Here is a 17,581-nt window from a genome sequence, read left to right on the forward strand (position 1 = left end):
ATTTTGAGTAATTACCAATAGTGTCCACTGCCTTTAAACTAGTCAGCATCAGTCCATGATTATAAAAGAAAAGAGCCTGTCAGAAAAGATTGCTTGTTTTTCTAGGAGTCAACGGTTCGAATCCCACCTAAGTACTTGTTATTTGGAGGACTTGCTAATGCGCTTCACACAACTGTTGGGGTAAAATAACAGAATTATCAAATATCCTTGAAACAATTGTATCTCAGTTACAAATTACTGCTATGGTTTGTCCTTGTATCAAATGATTGTGTGTCAGAGCAGAGCATCAGAGCAAGGAGAAGTGTCATTTGCATATCATTCAGCAAACCTAATTTGCTGATTTGCTTGAAATTCAAACCATAGAGCTGGGAACTCTAGCTCCTCTATGGTTAAACCAGCTGGCCAAGCAGCATTTGTTTGTGAACCTCAATCCTCAACAGCAGGGTTTTAAAGGTCTGTAGGTTTGGAAATTACTCTGAAAATTAATGACAGTATAACTGCAGTGGTAAGAAGAACAGCAGCTTTGGATAGTATAATGCATGTTGAGAACGATTTCACTTCGAAGTACTGTAGCCGAGGCCTGGAATTACATGCACTGCAGGCCAGGAGGCTTGCATGGCCTCCCTTGCCCCTGGTTTTGGCCTTGGTGCCCCCGCCTACAAAAGTTCCCATTGACTTTAAGATTTTCCGATGGAAGTGCTGCTAGCAAAATGAAAATGTGACCCACTCTGTGAAAATGAGTCACATGTCTCCCAATGCAATATTAAGTTATGGACAGTTTAATGTGGAAAATGTAAAAAAAAAAAAAAATAAAGCTATGAATACAACAATTTTGTGATCATACTTATGTCTAATTTGTATCCTTTTGCACACAATGGCAGTTTAAAATATCATTTAACTTGTAATTCGTTTTTAAAAAAAATGGTGTAGTGGCTAATTTCAAACGGAAGTAACTCAGCAACACGATACACCCCAAAGCTTAGACACATACCAAATTACTGCTGCTGATGTGTTCTTTCCAGCGATGCATATAACTCAATTCCTGAAATTGCCTACATCTGACTCATTTTCACAGAGCGGGTCACAAATTGCCTTTGACCCTTCAACTGCAGTTCCAGGCCTGCAGTCATAGAGAGCTCAATTGGTCATCGAAGTTGCGAGATATTAATAAAAGAAATACACCCTTGTCGCACAACGGTCACACGAAGTTGTGTGCTTTCATATGCTTGATTTCGAGACCTCAAATTCTAAATCTGAGGTCTCGAAATCAAATTCGTGGAAAATTCCTTCTTTCTCAAAAACTACGTCACTTCAGAGGGTGTTGTTTTCCACAATGTTTTATACTAACAACCTCTCCCCATTACTCGTAATCAAGAAAGGTTTTATGCTAATTGTGAGTAATTACCAATATTGTCCACTGTAGAAATTGAAAATTGAGTATAACAATTTTCCTTGAATTGAAGTACATACTTCATTGTTTTTAAAGCAAAGAGGTTTTAAAGAGAGTCGAGGCATTTCCATATGTTAGTTTTCAACAATCATTCATCCAGATTGCTTGAACATGAAATTAAGTGTTTTTTTCTCCATTTGTTGTATATTGCTTGTTACTAATATTCAGCTGTTGTGTTTGCTTAAAATCATGTAAAACACATAGAAGTTTGGTCGATAATCCTGTGTTTAACTAGGCAAAAAATCCATGCAAAGCAAATTTCTGTGCTGAGCAGCTCTATGAAATTGGGCCCAGAACAAAGATAATTGAAAGCAGGGAGACAACCAACATATGTGAAAAAAAGTTGGTAAATTGGAATGAGAAGTCCTGTTTGCACCTAAGTTTATTTTAAAACGTGCTATCTGAGAAAACCAGCTGTGAAATGTAAGTTCCATATGAAACGGTGAAATACAAGTAGCAACATGTTGACATGTTGAATGATCACAAGCTGCTTCACTGACTTCACAAATTGAAAAGAAGATGTCATTAGATGAAACATGGATGAAATAACACCTAACTTGACGTTTATCTCCCATCCAGTTATGTTCATATTTCATCAGGCCAATCAGGTTTTTAGTTAGCGTTGTTTAGTTTTACAGTAGGAGCCATGGATTATCTCTCCATGGATTAATAAGGAAGGATTAATGGAAAAATTACATTGGTTGGATCAAAAGCCCCTTTCACATGCTACGAGTTTAAAACAAGTGCTAAAAAGTATTTGTTTGTTTTTGCATGACTGATTTAGTAGCAAGCTTCCACTTGGCCAAAGTAAAAAACCATGGGCTTAAAAATTGCCACAGAGAAAGCAGCACCAGTGTGAATGGACACATACTCCACAAATGATGCCAAAAAGTTGCCACACATGTGCAGTGTGGGAGACGAATTCCTACAAGACTTTGTTCAATAAACAAAGATTCTCTTATGTCCTTGATCAAAGCATCAAATGTTCCACTGCAGAAGATTTTAAGTGGGGGCATCCATTAAAATGTAGCAGAGTTTGCAAGGTTTTACAAGGGGCCCTGTCCAGCACAAACATTGTTGTCCTATCCATGATCACAGTAGGTACATTTTGTAAAATTTAACAACCATGCTACACAAGCACAACTTGGCAAAAGCATGGCAAATGGAACCCTTGCTAGGATACAATGCTTTTGTTTACCCATGGGGGATCAAATGTGTCCCTGAGATAAGTAAACTTTCCTGACCATGAGTTTTAAGAGCGTCCCTGATATAAAGAGCTCTACCACATGGCATAAAGCAAGCTTCCTCCACCCCAACTGGTCACACCAGTATCATGTTATACCATGTAACCTCTTCCCCAGGGTATCCCCAATTACTGACCCAGTTGATTAAACCTTATAAACACATGATAGATGGGCTCAGAGTTCAGTCGGTTTAGCAGTGTGTTTTGGTTTGGCATGGGAGTCCTTGACTGAAGTATTTGTGCAGAGGATTTTCCACTTGGCTGAAACAATAAAGTTGTTTCCTTTTTAGTATGCTGGAAGCCAGAGGGCTGTTTATTGGCTAATCTGTGAAGCTACCACACAGGGTGGTGGAACTGGATTCTTCTCTTGTGGGATAAAGTTTCAGTGCATTTGTGCATGTGTTCATTTCCTCATAAACATTTTCTCTTGTGGTGCTGGATGGTTGTGCTGTTTGGTGTCTTCTTCTTTTGTCTTATATGGAGGAATCATTTTGCAAGAAGTGAAGTGTGATTGTGAAGTGAAGTTTTCTTTGGGTACAGATCTCCTTTTTGGTAAGAAGATAAAAAATGTGTCAATGTTTTCAAGAATATACTTCTTTCAGCATGCTGAGGTAACATTACTCCTACATATACTGGGTGCATTCGTTTAGCTTCCCTGGGTCGACCCCGGTCGGTGCGTGGCGTTTTTTTTTCACCAGGACGTAATTATCTGGACACGTTCGTCCTGGGAAAAAAAAAACACCACACACCGGGGTCGACCCAGTAGGGAAGCTAAACGAACGCACCCACTATGAGGTTCATTCCACTATCGTGGAGATGATAGCGGAATGAACCTCATGGTTCTAGGGGATAGGAGTAAGGTAACATATTGTGCGTTTCTTTTGTCTTGTTAATGAGTACAATCTCAGGATCTGCTCAATCTCTGGAGATGATTGAAGTGCAATATCTGGATCTGGATTTTTCACGTGTTTTTATTTCCCCCCAAACTTGAAACAGTGCCCTGTATTGTGTGTCCATTGATTCCAATTTTGTTGGCGGCTTGTCTTTGCAACTAAGGCAAAATAATACAAATAAAAAAGTGCTATCCCTTGCTTACATCCTTGACCGTACAAATTAAAACGGCACCAAACAAGAGGAGGAAATTATCAAAGAGCATAAACAGATTAATGTATTAAAAAGTTAAATAAAATTGATCAGCCAACAATAAGAACAAAATACTATGAAAGTTTAAAAGTTATGAAAGGTATCTCACATTTTTGGATCTTGTTCTATGTTTGGATTTGTATCCCAGTGAGTTAGTACATTTTTGCAGATATTTAATCATTTTTTGTGTGGGGTGCGTTTTTGAGATAACACCGAAACTCCAGAGCAAATAATTATTTCCATGCACTGCAAGAAGAAAAATCTTTAATATCAGATTAAATTTATGCAGTACATATGACTATGGTGGCCCTGACGGGACACAGCCAGTCGTGAATATATATGCGACGTCGTGAATTTATTCACAAGTCGCGAATATTTTTGCAACGTCGTGAATATTTTTGCGACGTCGTGAATTTATTCACGACAAGTCGCGAATTTTTTCACGACTAGTCGCGAATTTTTTCACGACTAGTCGTGAATTTTTTCACGACTAGTCGCGAACATTTTCATGACGTCGTGAATATTTCTGCATCTAGTCGCGATTATTTTTTCAGTAGCTTGAGTGTGTAATTACTGTATTCGCGTTGACGGCTTAGTAAGACTAAGTAAATGCTGTCCTGTACGATGATGATGGATCCGGAGGAGAATTCCGACTCTTGCAAATCAATGGTGGGTTATTTAAACAAAACTAACGTCGTTGTATGGCCCTTACGGTAGGCCTAGGCCTAACGTTATAGTTTTACTAGTACTTTAGTAGGAGTAGGCTATCCTATGCTAGGGAATAAACGTTGGCACTTTCACTCTTCAGATAAAACATAACGTTATATGTCACCCGCTCCTTCTTAATGACGAATATCGAGTACATTTCATTTTTGAGTTTATATCATAATAATCCCAACAAGCAAATCTCAACCTATTAAGTAAAATAAAAATCATGATCATACGACCTTCCTGTCCAAAATAATATGTAATTTTCGATGACCTTGACACCATAAATTTTACGACCCGTTTTGAAAATACAAACGCTAGAAAAATTTACTTTTAAAAGTGCGACATCTCACCCACTCATGAAAACAACTATTTTTTTACGAAATGAAAAAACATCAATTTTTAACCCCGGCGTAGTCGGATCAAAAATAGGTAAATTTTACAAACAACCCAATGATAAGTTTAATTATAATGTGTTGACAATTTCAGCAAATAAATTTGAAATTTTTACCTTAAGTGTTAGAGCAATTTGCGTTGTTATTTCCAACTTGAAACGCGAGTTCGTTCCGTATACGGCAGGGTGCAACGCATCACGTAATCCCCCACCAAGTTTAACTGAAAGATTAATCCCTTTAGCATTCAGAATTATTTGGGTTTGGAGTAATTCAACCTTGAAAACCCCCGAAATATTGATGAAAATCAGACACTGTTTTTTCGAACTTCGATAACAATCCTACTGGATAAAACATGGGCCAATTACACATAACCGAGTGGCTACAATCGTCATAGATTGGCTCTCTACGCGTGCCGTGTAAGAATTACACACTCAAGCTACTGGAACAAATATTTACGACTAGTCGCGAATTTATTCACGACTAGTCGCAGAATTATTCACGACGTCGTAAAAAATATTCGCAACTAGTCGTAAAAATATTCGCAACGTCGCGAAAATATTCGCGACTTGTCGTGTGCCTTCAGGGCCACCATATATGACCGATTTTTTACATAACCACATTTTAATTCAAAGTGAAATGTTTCGCATAAAATCGCAGCTTTGCTTTTGTTTTGACCTATTTGTAATTTTGCCAATCATTTTAAGCATGATTATCAAACTAAAATTTGCCCTCTAAAACCTTATGACTTACTTATTGTGTTTTATTTAGAAGAAGAAGAATATGAAGCAGGGTAGAGACCTTCAGAAGAGATAAAAAAATCTCACCTTATTCCCCTCTAAAGACCTTCCTATCACAGCGTCACAGCCCAAGTTTTTGCCAACCAAGGCTGGAAAACCATGGAAAGCCATAATTGCAGAGAAAACACAAATGGCCACAGTTTATAACAATGTCACAAAACTAATCTATTCAAAAATAGTGTTAAATTTGTTTGAAACAAAGCAACCAACCATGTGAGATGCTTTTATTAAGTTGAAAATTTTTAAAAATTGGAGTGTTTTTGCTATCATTCCGCAGTCTACCAGCGCGGTTTGTTTATCATCAATGGAAAGGTCTTATTGATTGTGTGTCATCTGAAGATACCAGACCCTATAATTGCTCATTATTATTTTTGCAAATAATAGTTTTATGACTTGACATTTCGACCTTAGCAGAGTCTTTCTCAAAGGCTAGAGAAATACTCTGCTCAAGCTTAGGGTGGAAACCTCATGCCGTTAATTTTTTTTGCATTTTTACCATAGGTCCTATCATGGTCCTATTAGTTGGTAAGCAGTGTGCAACAGCTTGCTATTTTCTCTCTATTATTGTAGACCATGTGAACTTAGTGTACAATAAGTGTGACCTTGTACATTCTTTGGCTGTTCTGGCAGGCAAGATATTGCTCTGATCATATGGGAAAGTTGACACTTAATTTCATAATTTCCACATAAATTCAAGAGTTATGAAAGTAAAAGCTGGACAAGTTTTGAGATGTGCCCCCTTTCATTGTATCAACAGTTGATAAAAATTGGACAGTGCAATTTCCATAAAACATAAGATGTTATGATTTCTTCTATAAGGCTATATACAAATCATGCCTGTAGGAAGTCCAGGCTTGGTGGCTCTCTTGTAAACATTGTCTATTTTAACAATTCATAAATAATGTTTGTCATATTGCGCTCCTTTTTTTTTTAAGACACTGCTCTAGAATTGAAAGGGTCGTGGGTTCGAAATCCCACTCGAGTTACATGCCTGTGATATATTTTTTTTACAGGACTCTGGAAAGTACTGAGTATACAGTGCTAACACACATCGGTGTATGGGTAAAAACCAAATTTAATATCCCTTTGTTTTTGGCGAATCAGGCCCAGTGGTGCATTGGCAGAATCTGTCAAGGCAACGAAGTGATCGCTGTATGGGGGTGCTGACTCTTTCCTGTTTGTTGCTGCTGGTTCTGGTTGTAGCCACTGTTGGCTACGTTTGTAACAGAGAAAGACCACATACAGTAAGTGGATACTAACTCTACAATCTATAAGCCTACTTTTAACTTTTATTTCTAACTTTTAACAATTTGTTTTGAATCAAATTGGTACTGTTTTCCGTATATACAAATTCTGTATTTAGTAAAAAACAAAACCCACATACCATCAGGGTCTGTAGGGCCTATACATGTATGTTAGATTTTTGGAAATTATTTGAATGTTCTAGTCCTATATGTAGATACATGTTATATACATTGTACGAAGAAACTAACCCATAAACATTTTACATAAAAATTGTCATATTTTGGATACAAGTCTCTGGTTATCTGGAGTGAATATGTCCATGCAGGAATAATATTAATCCTTTTTACTATCCAAAGCTGCTGTACTCCTTTAAAGGCAGTTTTTATTGACATTAATTTTCAGAGTTATTTGACTAAATGTATGCAGACCCTTTTAAATCAGAATTGGTAAAAGAGAAAGACACCATAGTCTCTCTTTAAATGGAAGGTACACTATTGGTAGTTGTCAAAGACCAGTGTTCTCACGTGGTGTATCTCAATATATGCATAAAATAACAAACCTGTGAAAATTTGAGCTCTATTGCATGGTCACCAGAGTTTGGGAGAAAATAATGAAAGAAAAAACACCCTTGTTGGACGAAGTTGTGTGCTCCAGATAGGAATAAAAGACTGCTAGCTAGAACTTAGAAGTCTTTTGTTATTTTAGTAGGAAATTACCTCTATTTCAAAATCTATGCTACTTCAGAGGGAGCCGTTTCTCACAATGTTTTATACTATCAACAGCTCTCCAATGCTCGTTACCAAGTCAGTTTTTAAGTTAATATTTGTTTGGAGTAATTACCAAACGTGTACCTTCCCCTAAATCGAAGTCAAAAGGAAGCAAAATTTGTTAAACAAAAAGATTAAAAATGCATATTTCTAAATTGAACTTAAAATGTGCTCCTTGACATGTTTAAAAGATTGTACATACTGTATATAGATAAGCTGTTTGCCATAAAATCAGATCGAAAGTTTAATAGAGGCCAAGACATAAACATGTTGTGTTTTAACATCCTTGCATAGTACGCCTTTGAAACAAACTTGAAAAGGCGCCTGAGTTTACCATGGAAGGATCTTTCACAAAAACAAAATAATTGAGTTGGGCTGTTTTTCCATGGAAGGGCTGTTATAGAGTAAAGGCTCAATCACACAGGCCGAGAATGTAAACAAGAACAATAAAAATGCATGGTTTTGATTGGTTGAATAAGCGTGGGCGCATTCTGCGCTGAGCATTTCAACCAATCTAGGGCGCCACTTTTATCGTTCTCGTTTTTATTCTCATTATCGGGGCCTGTGTGACCGGGCTTAAACCCTTCATGAAGGGTGCCTGCTAAAACAAAACCTTATCTCTTTAATTGTAGACAACATGTTTAGAACCAAGGTGCATCGAATCCACAGCCAACATCCTACGCGTCATGGACCTTGATGCAGATCCCTGCCAGGATTTCTATCAATATGCCTGCGGTAAATTCAAAGATGTTACAGAGATTCCTGAAGGTCGCTCCAAATGGGGATCCTTCTCTAAGGTGGGGCTACGCAACAAACATCTCATGAGAAAGGTAACAACATACACATTGCTATTTTTGTTCTGTAGACATTTTAGTCTTGCTTTTTGTTAAATGCACTGGACACGATGTCGACTTCTCACTTGATGTATCTCAACATATGCACAAAATAAAAAACCTGTGAAAATTTGAAACTCAACTGGGTCGTCGAAGTTGGGAGATAATAATGGAAGAAAAAACACCATTGTCACACCAAGTTGTGCGCTTTCAGATCTCGAAATCAAATTTGTGAAAAATTACTTCTTCTCAAAAACTACTTTATTTCAGAGGGAACCAATTCTCACAATGTTTTATACTATCAACAGCTCTCCATTGCTTGTTTACCAAGTAGGTTTTTATGCTTACGACTATTTTGAGTAATTACCAATAGTGTGCACTGCCTTAAAAGGCATTGACACTATTGGTAGTTTCAAAATATTCTCACATGGTATATCCCAACTTATGCATAAAATGAAAAGATCTTTTAAAATGTTGACTTACATGTAATTGTTCATCAAAATTGCAAGAGAATAATGAAAGAAAAAAACACAAGTGTGTGTGCTTTCAGATGCCTAATAAATGGTTTTCAGGTCTGAAGTCCTTTAATCCCGAGTGAGAAAATAACCCTTTTCTCAAAAACTATATTACATCAGGGGGCAGTTTTTCACAATGTTTTAAACCATCAACAGCTCTCCGTCGTTACCAAGTGAGATTTTATGCTAACAATTATTTTGAGTAGTTACCAATGGTGTCCATTGCCTTTAAATGGAACCAGTCTGCAGTCATGTACACCCAGTCAGTGTAGATAGAGGGCCGGTTATCTGTTAAATATATGAAAAGTTATTGACTTATGTGAGAGTCTTAAAAGCACCGGACACTATTGGTAATTACTCAAAAAAGTTGTTAGCATAAAAACTTACTTGGTAACAAGCAATAGAGAGCTGTTGATAGTATCAAACATTGTAAGAAACGGCTCCATCTGAAGTAACATAGTTTTTGAGAAACCTCAGTACGATTTTGAGGTCCCAAAATCAAGCATCAGAAAGTTCGTGGGACAAGGATGTTTTTTTCTTTTTGCACACGCAAAGTTAAGAGTGTAATTTTTGCACTGACCATATTATGCGGAGCATGAGGCATTGAAACTCACAATAGGTACATGTAAATGCAATATAAAAACTGGGAGTAGTTTTTTTTATCACACTCCGGTTCGAGCATCTGATTGGTGGATTATTGCGTACTGGAAGATATGGTGTTATATAATGTATGTGTTGTATTTTCATTTGTAAATGTGTTTGTTTCCTTTTTCGTTGGTAGCTTCTAGAAAGAGACGGGTTTGAGTATAAAGGTGTGCATAGTGAAGCATTTGAGAAGGCTAAGATGTACTTTCAAACCTGTATGAATGAGACTCTTACAGAGGAATCTGGAGCTGCACCTCTATTAAGGGTAAGACTTGTCCATTAATACTCCAACAGTGGTTTGAAAGTGTTAGGGTACTTTTTGTACGACAAAACACAAACATCCACTGATTTACATTAAACTTGTATATGGTTTGAAGATAATAATGGTAGAAAGCTTCTCTTTAAATATTTGTTGCTGAGGCGCTGTAGTTTTACTTATGAGACATCGGTAAAACAATTTCACAAAAATAATGAGACTCTCCTGAAAACATGCTCTGGGAATTCACTTATTCTTAAAAACTTAACGACTAATGAAGCTAAAGCTTCTACAGGTAAATTATATAAAAAACAGACGGAATTTGCGGAATTCGCCCTTTGAAACGGAAAACGGGATTTCAGTTTTAGAAAAAAACATGTGATCATGCCAAAACATCGCCCTCTTGTGGATACACTTCCGTCATTAGCCTACGATGTGGCTGATGCTGAGAAACAACCGTCGTTTTAGACTTGAAATCAAGTCTATCACGTCATGTGCATTGATACTGCAGCCACAGTGCAACGGATCATGTTTCTGTTGCACCGATCAGCAGTATACAAATTTAAAATATAAAAAAATAAATAAAAAAAGTGAACATTTAGGAAGTCAGCAGTGCAACTTATCCAAAATTTATGTTTTTAAGTGTCTCCCTGGGTATTTAATAACCTTTTATCTAATTAAAAAAACCATGAACATAATTTGTTGTGCCTGAAACGGAATTCATGTTTTTGTCAAATGGAATTTGCACTTATCTGAAACGGAAAATCATTGGCCCTAATTTTGTCTGCAGATGGGACAGTGATTCTGTGAATTTAAGGCTCCTCATTTGAAACCAACCTTGGAAGTTAAGTGGAAAACCAGCCCCCATGGCCATGTGGGTCAAGCTTTAAGTTTGTATAGGGGTCCATGCACTTTTGAATTTGAAGGCCAAACTGCTAGTAAAAATAGTAAGGTTCACTACAGGGGTAAAGGAACATGTTGCCTTGGATCGGTCGAGTTTGTCAAAAATTTGACTCCCATAAATGGACGACCGTGTTAGTCGACGAGGTAAAAGGAAAACCATGCAATTTCGAGTGATACTTGTGTGGATCATTATATTCTACTTTTAAAACATCTTTTCATATGTATTTTATAACAAACGGTTTCAAACGCTTTTCAAAGACCAACTCAACCTATGCAAGGCAACGTGTTCCTTTAATACTATGAGAAATTGGGTTAACCTTGATTATCTAATGTCAGATGGCAGCAAAATGCACATCATAGGAAGCATGCTGTGTTAAATTGGTTGCAATTGTTTCATTTTGAGAACAGCATGTATACAACATGTGTGTCATAATATTAACACATTAGTTGTATCTGAAAACTCTAAACCAGATTTGCCCACATGTTTTACCCTTGCTCTTTGGTGTTACTACCACTGAACATTTTTGCTCGTCCTGTGCCCAATTTCATAAAGTTGTTTCGCAGAAAATACTGCTTAGCAAATTTCTCTGCTAACAAACAATGGGTGGGGCACCAGTCACAACGATGTTAGCTTCATGGGCTTTTGGCTGGCAATGGTAACTAGTGTCTGCCAAGCAATATTATTCTGTACATATAGCATATGTTTTTGTACTTACAGACTTTATAAAATATGGCTCATGTGTATGTGGGCCTGACAGCAATGTAAAAAAAAACTGCCACACTTCCTTGCATGACTTGCACATTAAAATTGCCCCAGTACAGTAGTAGACAAGTATTTTCAGCAAATAGAGTTAGCAACCACCATCAATTGCAATTGTGTATAGATGAACAGATAGTTCTTTGACAACATGGTGTAAAAGTTTAGAACGAGTTCTTCATTCAAATTAATTTTCATAAATGAAACTTGTATTGTAAACTTTAAAAATATATAGTTTCCCAACATGAATGCATTCAAATAAAAATAATATTTAAAGAGTTACAAACATGATGATACAAAAGACAAAACACTTGATAATATCAAAGGGCAAACATGCACAGCTTGTCAGTCAACACGTTCATACTGATTAAAAAGTATCTTTGTTGGGGCTGCCAGTCAGAAGCCATACCTGTAACCTGTCATATAGTCAGGGGATCACACCCAAGCTTACTACACAACCTTTTGCTTTTTACTTATAATTTTGATGAGTTTGACTCCCATTCTAAAGCCTGGTTCATACTTCATGCGAATGCAAAAATCTTTTTTGATGATGCAATAATCGATACGCGATGCCCAATTGTGACACAAGGAAATTCGCTTCGCATAAAGCATTGCGAAAAGTATGAACCAGGCTTAATAGAGATTTGTTTGAACTGTTTTTAGTGATTGTATTTTACACAGTATACATATTTTGTTCTCAATGTCTTTGACTCTGTATTTGTAGGTAGTGGAATCGCTTGGAGGATGGAGCATGTTAAGCAATGAGACGCTAGCCGGCCAATGGAATGAAACTACATGGAATCTAACAACTCGTTTAATTCAGCTCCATAAGATGAGGATGTTCTCTTTATTTAATAACGACATTGGACCAGATGACAGAGATTCTACTGCAAACATCATGAAGGTTGGACTTGTTATTTTGGTTTTACTCACTGTATACTCAGTACTTTCTCGAGTTTTGTGATTCATTGGCAAAGTTATATTACAATCTGTATAGACCGTATTGAATAACCCCTTTTTGCTATGAAAAGTCGCCATTTTGTAGGGCAAACCGTATGTGCGTCTAAGGCGTACATCATCAAAGCACGCAACATTCCCGGTTTGATTTCTACGGCACATGCACGCACACATACACGCACATGCACAGTCGCCATCTTGTAGGTCAGATATTTGAGCCTAATGACTTCATATTCAATACGGTCTATAGAGGATTGGTAGTGGTTAAGCTTGGGCTGTTTTTGATATGGAATCCTTGGTTTACTGTTGCCAAAATACTGCGGTATTCGGTATTACCGGTATATTTTTGGATGGGGCAACAACAGCTAAACACCCCCAAGTCTCACTCAGTTGGCTGTACTGGTATGAAATTTCGTGTCAGCTTGGACCCATATTGAAAGTAATCTCCCCTCACTTTAATGGAACGATTCATTCAAAACATTGGCAACATTCCAGAGATAGCATGAAGCCCAATTTTTGTTGAACCCAACAGACAATGTGAAACAAACACTCATACGACACAATCTGCAATTTTGAACAAGGGCCCAGTTTCATAGAGCCGTTTAAGCACAAGAAAACAAAAGTATGCTTACCAGTACAAGAACAAGGTTACCAGCCGAACTGCCATGTCACATGTTGTGACAGTACCCAATAATTTCTGCTCAGCAGACTTATTCGTTAAGCAATATATTCTGACTAAGCAGCTCTGTTAAATTTGGTCCTTGATTTTAAATGATTATACACATACATAGTAATTATTTGTACTTTTTAATTTCAGTTTTTCCAGTCCGGCCTTGGTCTCTCTGTTCCTGAAATATATAATGGAAACAGTACTGTACAAGTAAGTGATCTGACAATATCTATGTTTGTTTTATATTTTCTGATCCTAAACCGAGTCAACCACTGAGTAAAGAACACAACCAGACCAAATAAGTGTCACTTAATTTTTTTTTGACATTTTTCATAATTTACAGTTTGTTAATCAAGCTATTATTTATACATAATGCTAAATTTATGAATTTTTCAAAGCAGTACAGTACAAGTTTTGTTGCCACAATACATGGCTGCTATGTAGCGTGCCTGCACAAGACAAGGATTTCAAAAACTTGTACTCTTTTCAAATAAGTAATTTCATTGTAAAATCACAGTGGGTTCAGAGAGATAAACTTTCATAAAAGAAATATTTTGAAAATTCAGTCCTTCTTCAAATCAATTCAATTCAAATCATTTTTTCATCATGTGAAAAACACATCGAATTTGTTATCCATTGTTCAGCATTTCAGAAATTTACATAAACCTACACCATAAATGGTTGCCCATTGGACTTTTGTTAGTGAAGGTGCCTCAACTTCTCTGTAGAGTGACAACATTAATTCAACTTATCGCGACTTATCGCGACGTTGATGTAAAAACTAACAGGCTGAAAGATGTTGCGGAAGACTTCCGGTAACTTAACAAGGGCGCTAAAAAGTCTGATGTAAACAGCTCCATGCGGTGAGCCTACAATGTAGTGCGACTTCGTTGTAAAAACGCTATGCAATTTTTGTCAAATATAACTCCAGCTGGTAACGCAAGGTTGAATTACACCAAAGCCACTCACGGTAATTTTCCACGTGGCAGCTAGAGAAAAAGTCCAATGGGAACATGGCTATTTGTACGTCACATCTCACAGTAAATCGCTGTTATTACAGGGTGCGATCTATTAGCTTCGCCGTGACGACCCCGCAGTGCTTATCCGAGTTAGCCCCTGACAAGAGATTATCAAACGATCACACTCGCCCTCTTGTGGTGACGCCATGCACCTCGGGGCAGCCCCAAGTGACCTGTTCCACAAGCAGGGCACTTGGGGCTGCTCAGGTGAGCACCTGGAGTGACGTCAAAGCTATTCGAACATACCGGGGTAGACCGTGGGAAGCTAATCAATGGCACCCATTCATTGGTGACATTCCTCTTGTGTGCGTTGTAACTGTCGGATATTTACTTAAGTATATCGTTTAAAAAATTTGATTACAGAAATATTTAGATGGTTATATTGAACTTGGTGCAACCGCAGTGACCTTACTTCGATCACATGACTACCCTGGGGTCATGGAGCATGCTCATGTGAAAGCAGAAGCCAGGAGACGTATGCAGGAAATACTGGAGTTTGAGACCAAACTAAGCAAGGTAAGCTACTTGTTTGATTGATTTGTAACCAAATTAATTGTTTTAGGTATATAATAAATCATTGGTTGTTTAGTTGGTCCAAATGTTTTGATTTATTATTATTAATAAGGGAATAAAAGGGTAGCGACGAGTTCTTCAACGTACGTTTGAAGCCGCCAGGGTCGGCGGCCGTGTGATAAAGGCCGGAGCCGAAGGCGAGGGCCTTTATGGCACGGCAACGACCCTGCAAGGTTTTAAACAGGTTGTGAAGAACGAGTCACTACTCTTTATTCCCATTCATAAATGCCCTTTTTGTTAAAAAACGTAAACAATTACAGTTATAGACACAAAATTTGAATATTTTTTTCCAAAACTTTGTGAAGAATCTGTTTGAAGCGTGCGGGTTGTGTGTACGCAATGCGCTGATAGCTATGATTTGCGCGTTCCGCGTGATAATCTTGCGTGCCCGACACGCGGAAGCCAGCTCAGTGTGCATAAACAGAGCTCCAGTGTGCATTACCAAAAGGTTTATGCACACCCACGTGACGCGCTCTCCACTAATAGGAGTAAAGAAACTGTCTGGGGTATTTATGAATATATATTTTTGGTGATGAAACCCAGGATGCCTCATAAGTGAACTTACACCCGGTTCAGACTGGCCCTCTAGGGTCGCGCCAAACTAAATAGATTAGGAGTGACTCTGGGTCAACCCAATTAAATTTTGGTTTTATACAGGCGAACTTAACGTAACATTTACACTAGGTTCGGCTCATGAAAAGATTGACGTCTGAAACTAAGGCATTCCAGAGTTGTTCTGACCGACTGCAACATTTGATCTTTCAACTTATAGCCTGTCTAGTCGCTTCTTACTGTTTCAGACGTCTTTCTTGTCATGTATTTAATTCAGAATTTGGTTTGAAAACTTGAAGAAACCTGTAAAAAGGGTGTTTGCTTTGTGAACAGAAACACCTTGGTTATAACCCCTACTCTTCCACAATAAATGTATTGGGTTCTTTTAGCTTATTCAAGGACACAAGTGTCACAACCGGCACTCAAACACACACTCCGCTGACCAGAAATATTAGAGCTTCAGTCCAGTGCTCAATGAACCACTAGGCCATGACATGCCTTTAACACGCTGTACAACTTATACATGTAAAAACTCAAAATAATAAGGCGATCATGTTTTTGAGAAAATGCGGAACAAAGTTGTGTCAGGGACTTATTCACTTTGAGCTTATTTTGATTTCCCAACTAAAAGTAAGAACTGCAAGTTTGTACATAATTTTCTGGCTCATGGACACATTTCAGATGGAAATATTTCTTAGGACAAGTTCATTTTAGAAATTGCTTGATATAATATGTTGGTTTGATTGATATACATTGTACCTTGAGACAAAAAGAGATAAGTTCCAAATAATTAATGGTAACCTTTTGCAAGTGGGCATCTTGAAAGATTTTGGTCACTTCCGAATGGTTCCATATAATCAGTATAAACATAGCTTTTAAGGATTTTGGTACTTTTTTTAAACACAAAACACAATGTCCACAGATTACATTAAACTTACACGGTTTGAAGATAATGATAGTAGAGCGCACCTGAAAATATTAGTTGCTGAGGTGCTGTAGTTTTTGAGAAATGAGTAAAACAATGTAATGAAAAATGTTTTTACATGCTAAAATAATTATCCTCTCATGATAGCTGAGACCAAAATTATTTTCACTACATTCATATTTTTGATATATATTTTTGCACCCTTCAGGAATTTGTTTTTTTGGTAAATATTTAAAAACTTCTGTTTTATATTGAACTTCCGTAAAGTAGATTTTTGCCATTTGTCCTTTAGTTGTTTGTTCCCAAAAGCCAGTTGCAAGATCCAGAGCAAATCTACAATAAGCTACCCCTCCAGGAGTTAATAGACATGATACCTGAGATAAACTTGCCAGCTTACATGACTGAAACATATGGCCAGGAGATCTCAAGTTCACTCGAGGTCATAGTTTACACCCCGTCTTACTTCCCTAAGCTGAATCAACTCATTAAAGAAACACCCCCACGGTAAGTTTGATACAAACACTACATGTAGTGTATGTGTCAAAAATGGTAACATTGCAATGCGCTGTGTCTTTGACCGCGCAAGGGCACTCCTAAACATTTATCATACCCAAAACAACATTACCACTGCGGAACATCAATCCATTACGAACAATAAGACCTTGGTGTTACCGCAAACCAAATATACGTTGATACCTCACCATGCAATGCCTCAAATCCTAAAAGACCTTAGTTGCCACCCACCTTTAAAGCAGGTTGAATTTACGCAAATGCCAATAAAAACTGTTTAGGACAAGTCGCGTGACCCCGGAAGTGATAACGAAATACTATTGAGAGCACCCTCACACGGTAAAAAATATGGGGCACTGTCTGTGGTTTGGGGGATTTTAATTATTTGTAAAAAAAAGAATGGCTCGGACATTGGTATAGTCGGGAATGTAGAGTTGAGGGATCAGAGAGCAGTCCCAATGATATGACAACAAAATACTGAAACAAAAGGGTTTTTTTTTCTTTGAAATAAACAAATTGCCTAGCACGTTAAAGCCATTGGACCCTTTCGGTTCAGAAAAAAAAAATAAAAGTTCACAGATTTACAAATAACTTACAGGGTTTACAGAAGGCAATGGTGAAAGACTTCTCTTGAAATATTATTCCATGAAATGCTTTACTTTTTGAGAAAACAGCAAAACAATATAAATTCTCGTTAACAAGAATTACGGATTTATTT

At 37.4% G+C, this 17,581-nt stretch overlaps 1 protein-coding gene across 2 annotated transcripts in view; it reads left to right on the top strand.

The window, feature by feature from the left end:
• The window catches only part of LOC139937463 (endothelin-converting enzyme homolog), a 46,288-nt gene that overhangs the window by 10,578 nt on the left and 18,129 nt on the right, over nt 1–17,581 (top strand). Inside the window, exons 1-8 of one of the 2 annotated variants that reach the window (XM_071932612.1) lie at nt 3,113–3,245; nt 6,841–6,980; nt 8,381–8,578; nt 9,878–10,006; nt 12,382–12,561; nt 13,432–13,494; nt 14,667–14,819; nt 16,646–16,857. In XM_071932612.1, the coding sequence (XP_071788713.1) occupies nt 6,891–6,980; nt 8,381–8,578; nt 9,878–10,006; nt 12,382–12,561; nt 13,432–13,494; nt 14,667–14,819; nt 16,646–16,857 (1,025 nt within the window). In that variant the 5' untranslated portion in view covers nt 3,113–3,245; nt 6,841–6,890. Of the gene's footprint in view, nt 1–3,112; nt 3,246–6,840; nt 6,981–8,380; nt 8,579–9,877; nt 10,007–12,381; nt 12,562–13,431; nt 13,495–14,666; nt 14,820–16,645; nt 16,858–17,581 lie in introns of those variants that run through there. The other variant, XM_071932611.1, reaches the window with a different exon arrangement.

This window comes from Asterias amurensis, chromosome 5, assembly GCF_032118995.1.
Source record: "Asterias amurensis chromosome 5, ASM3211899v1".
NCBI classification, from domain to species: domain Eukaryota; kingdom Metazoa; phylum Echinodermata; class Asteroidea; order Forcipulatida; family Asteriidae; genus Asterias; species Asterias amurensis.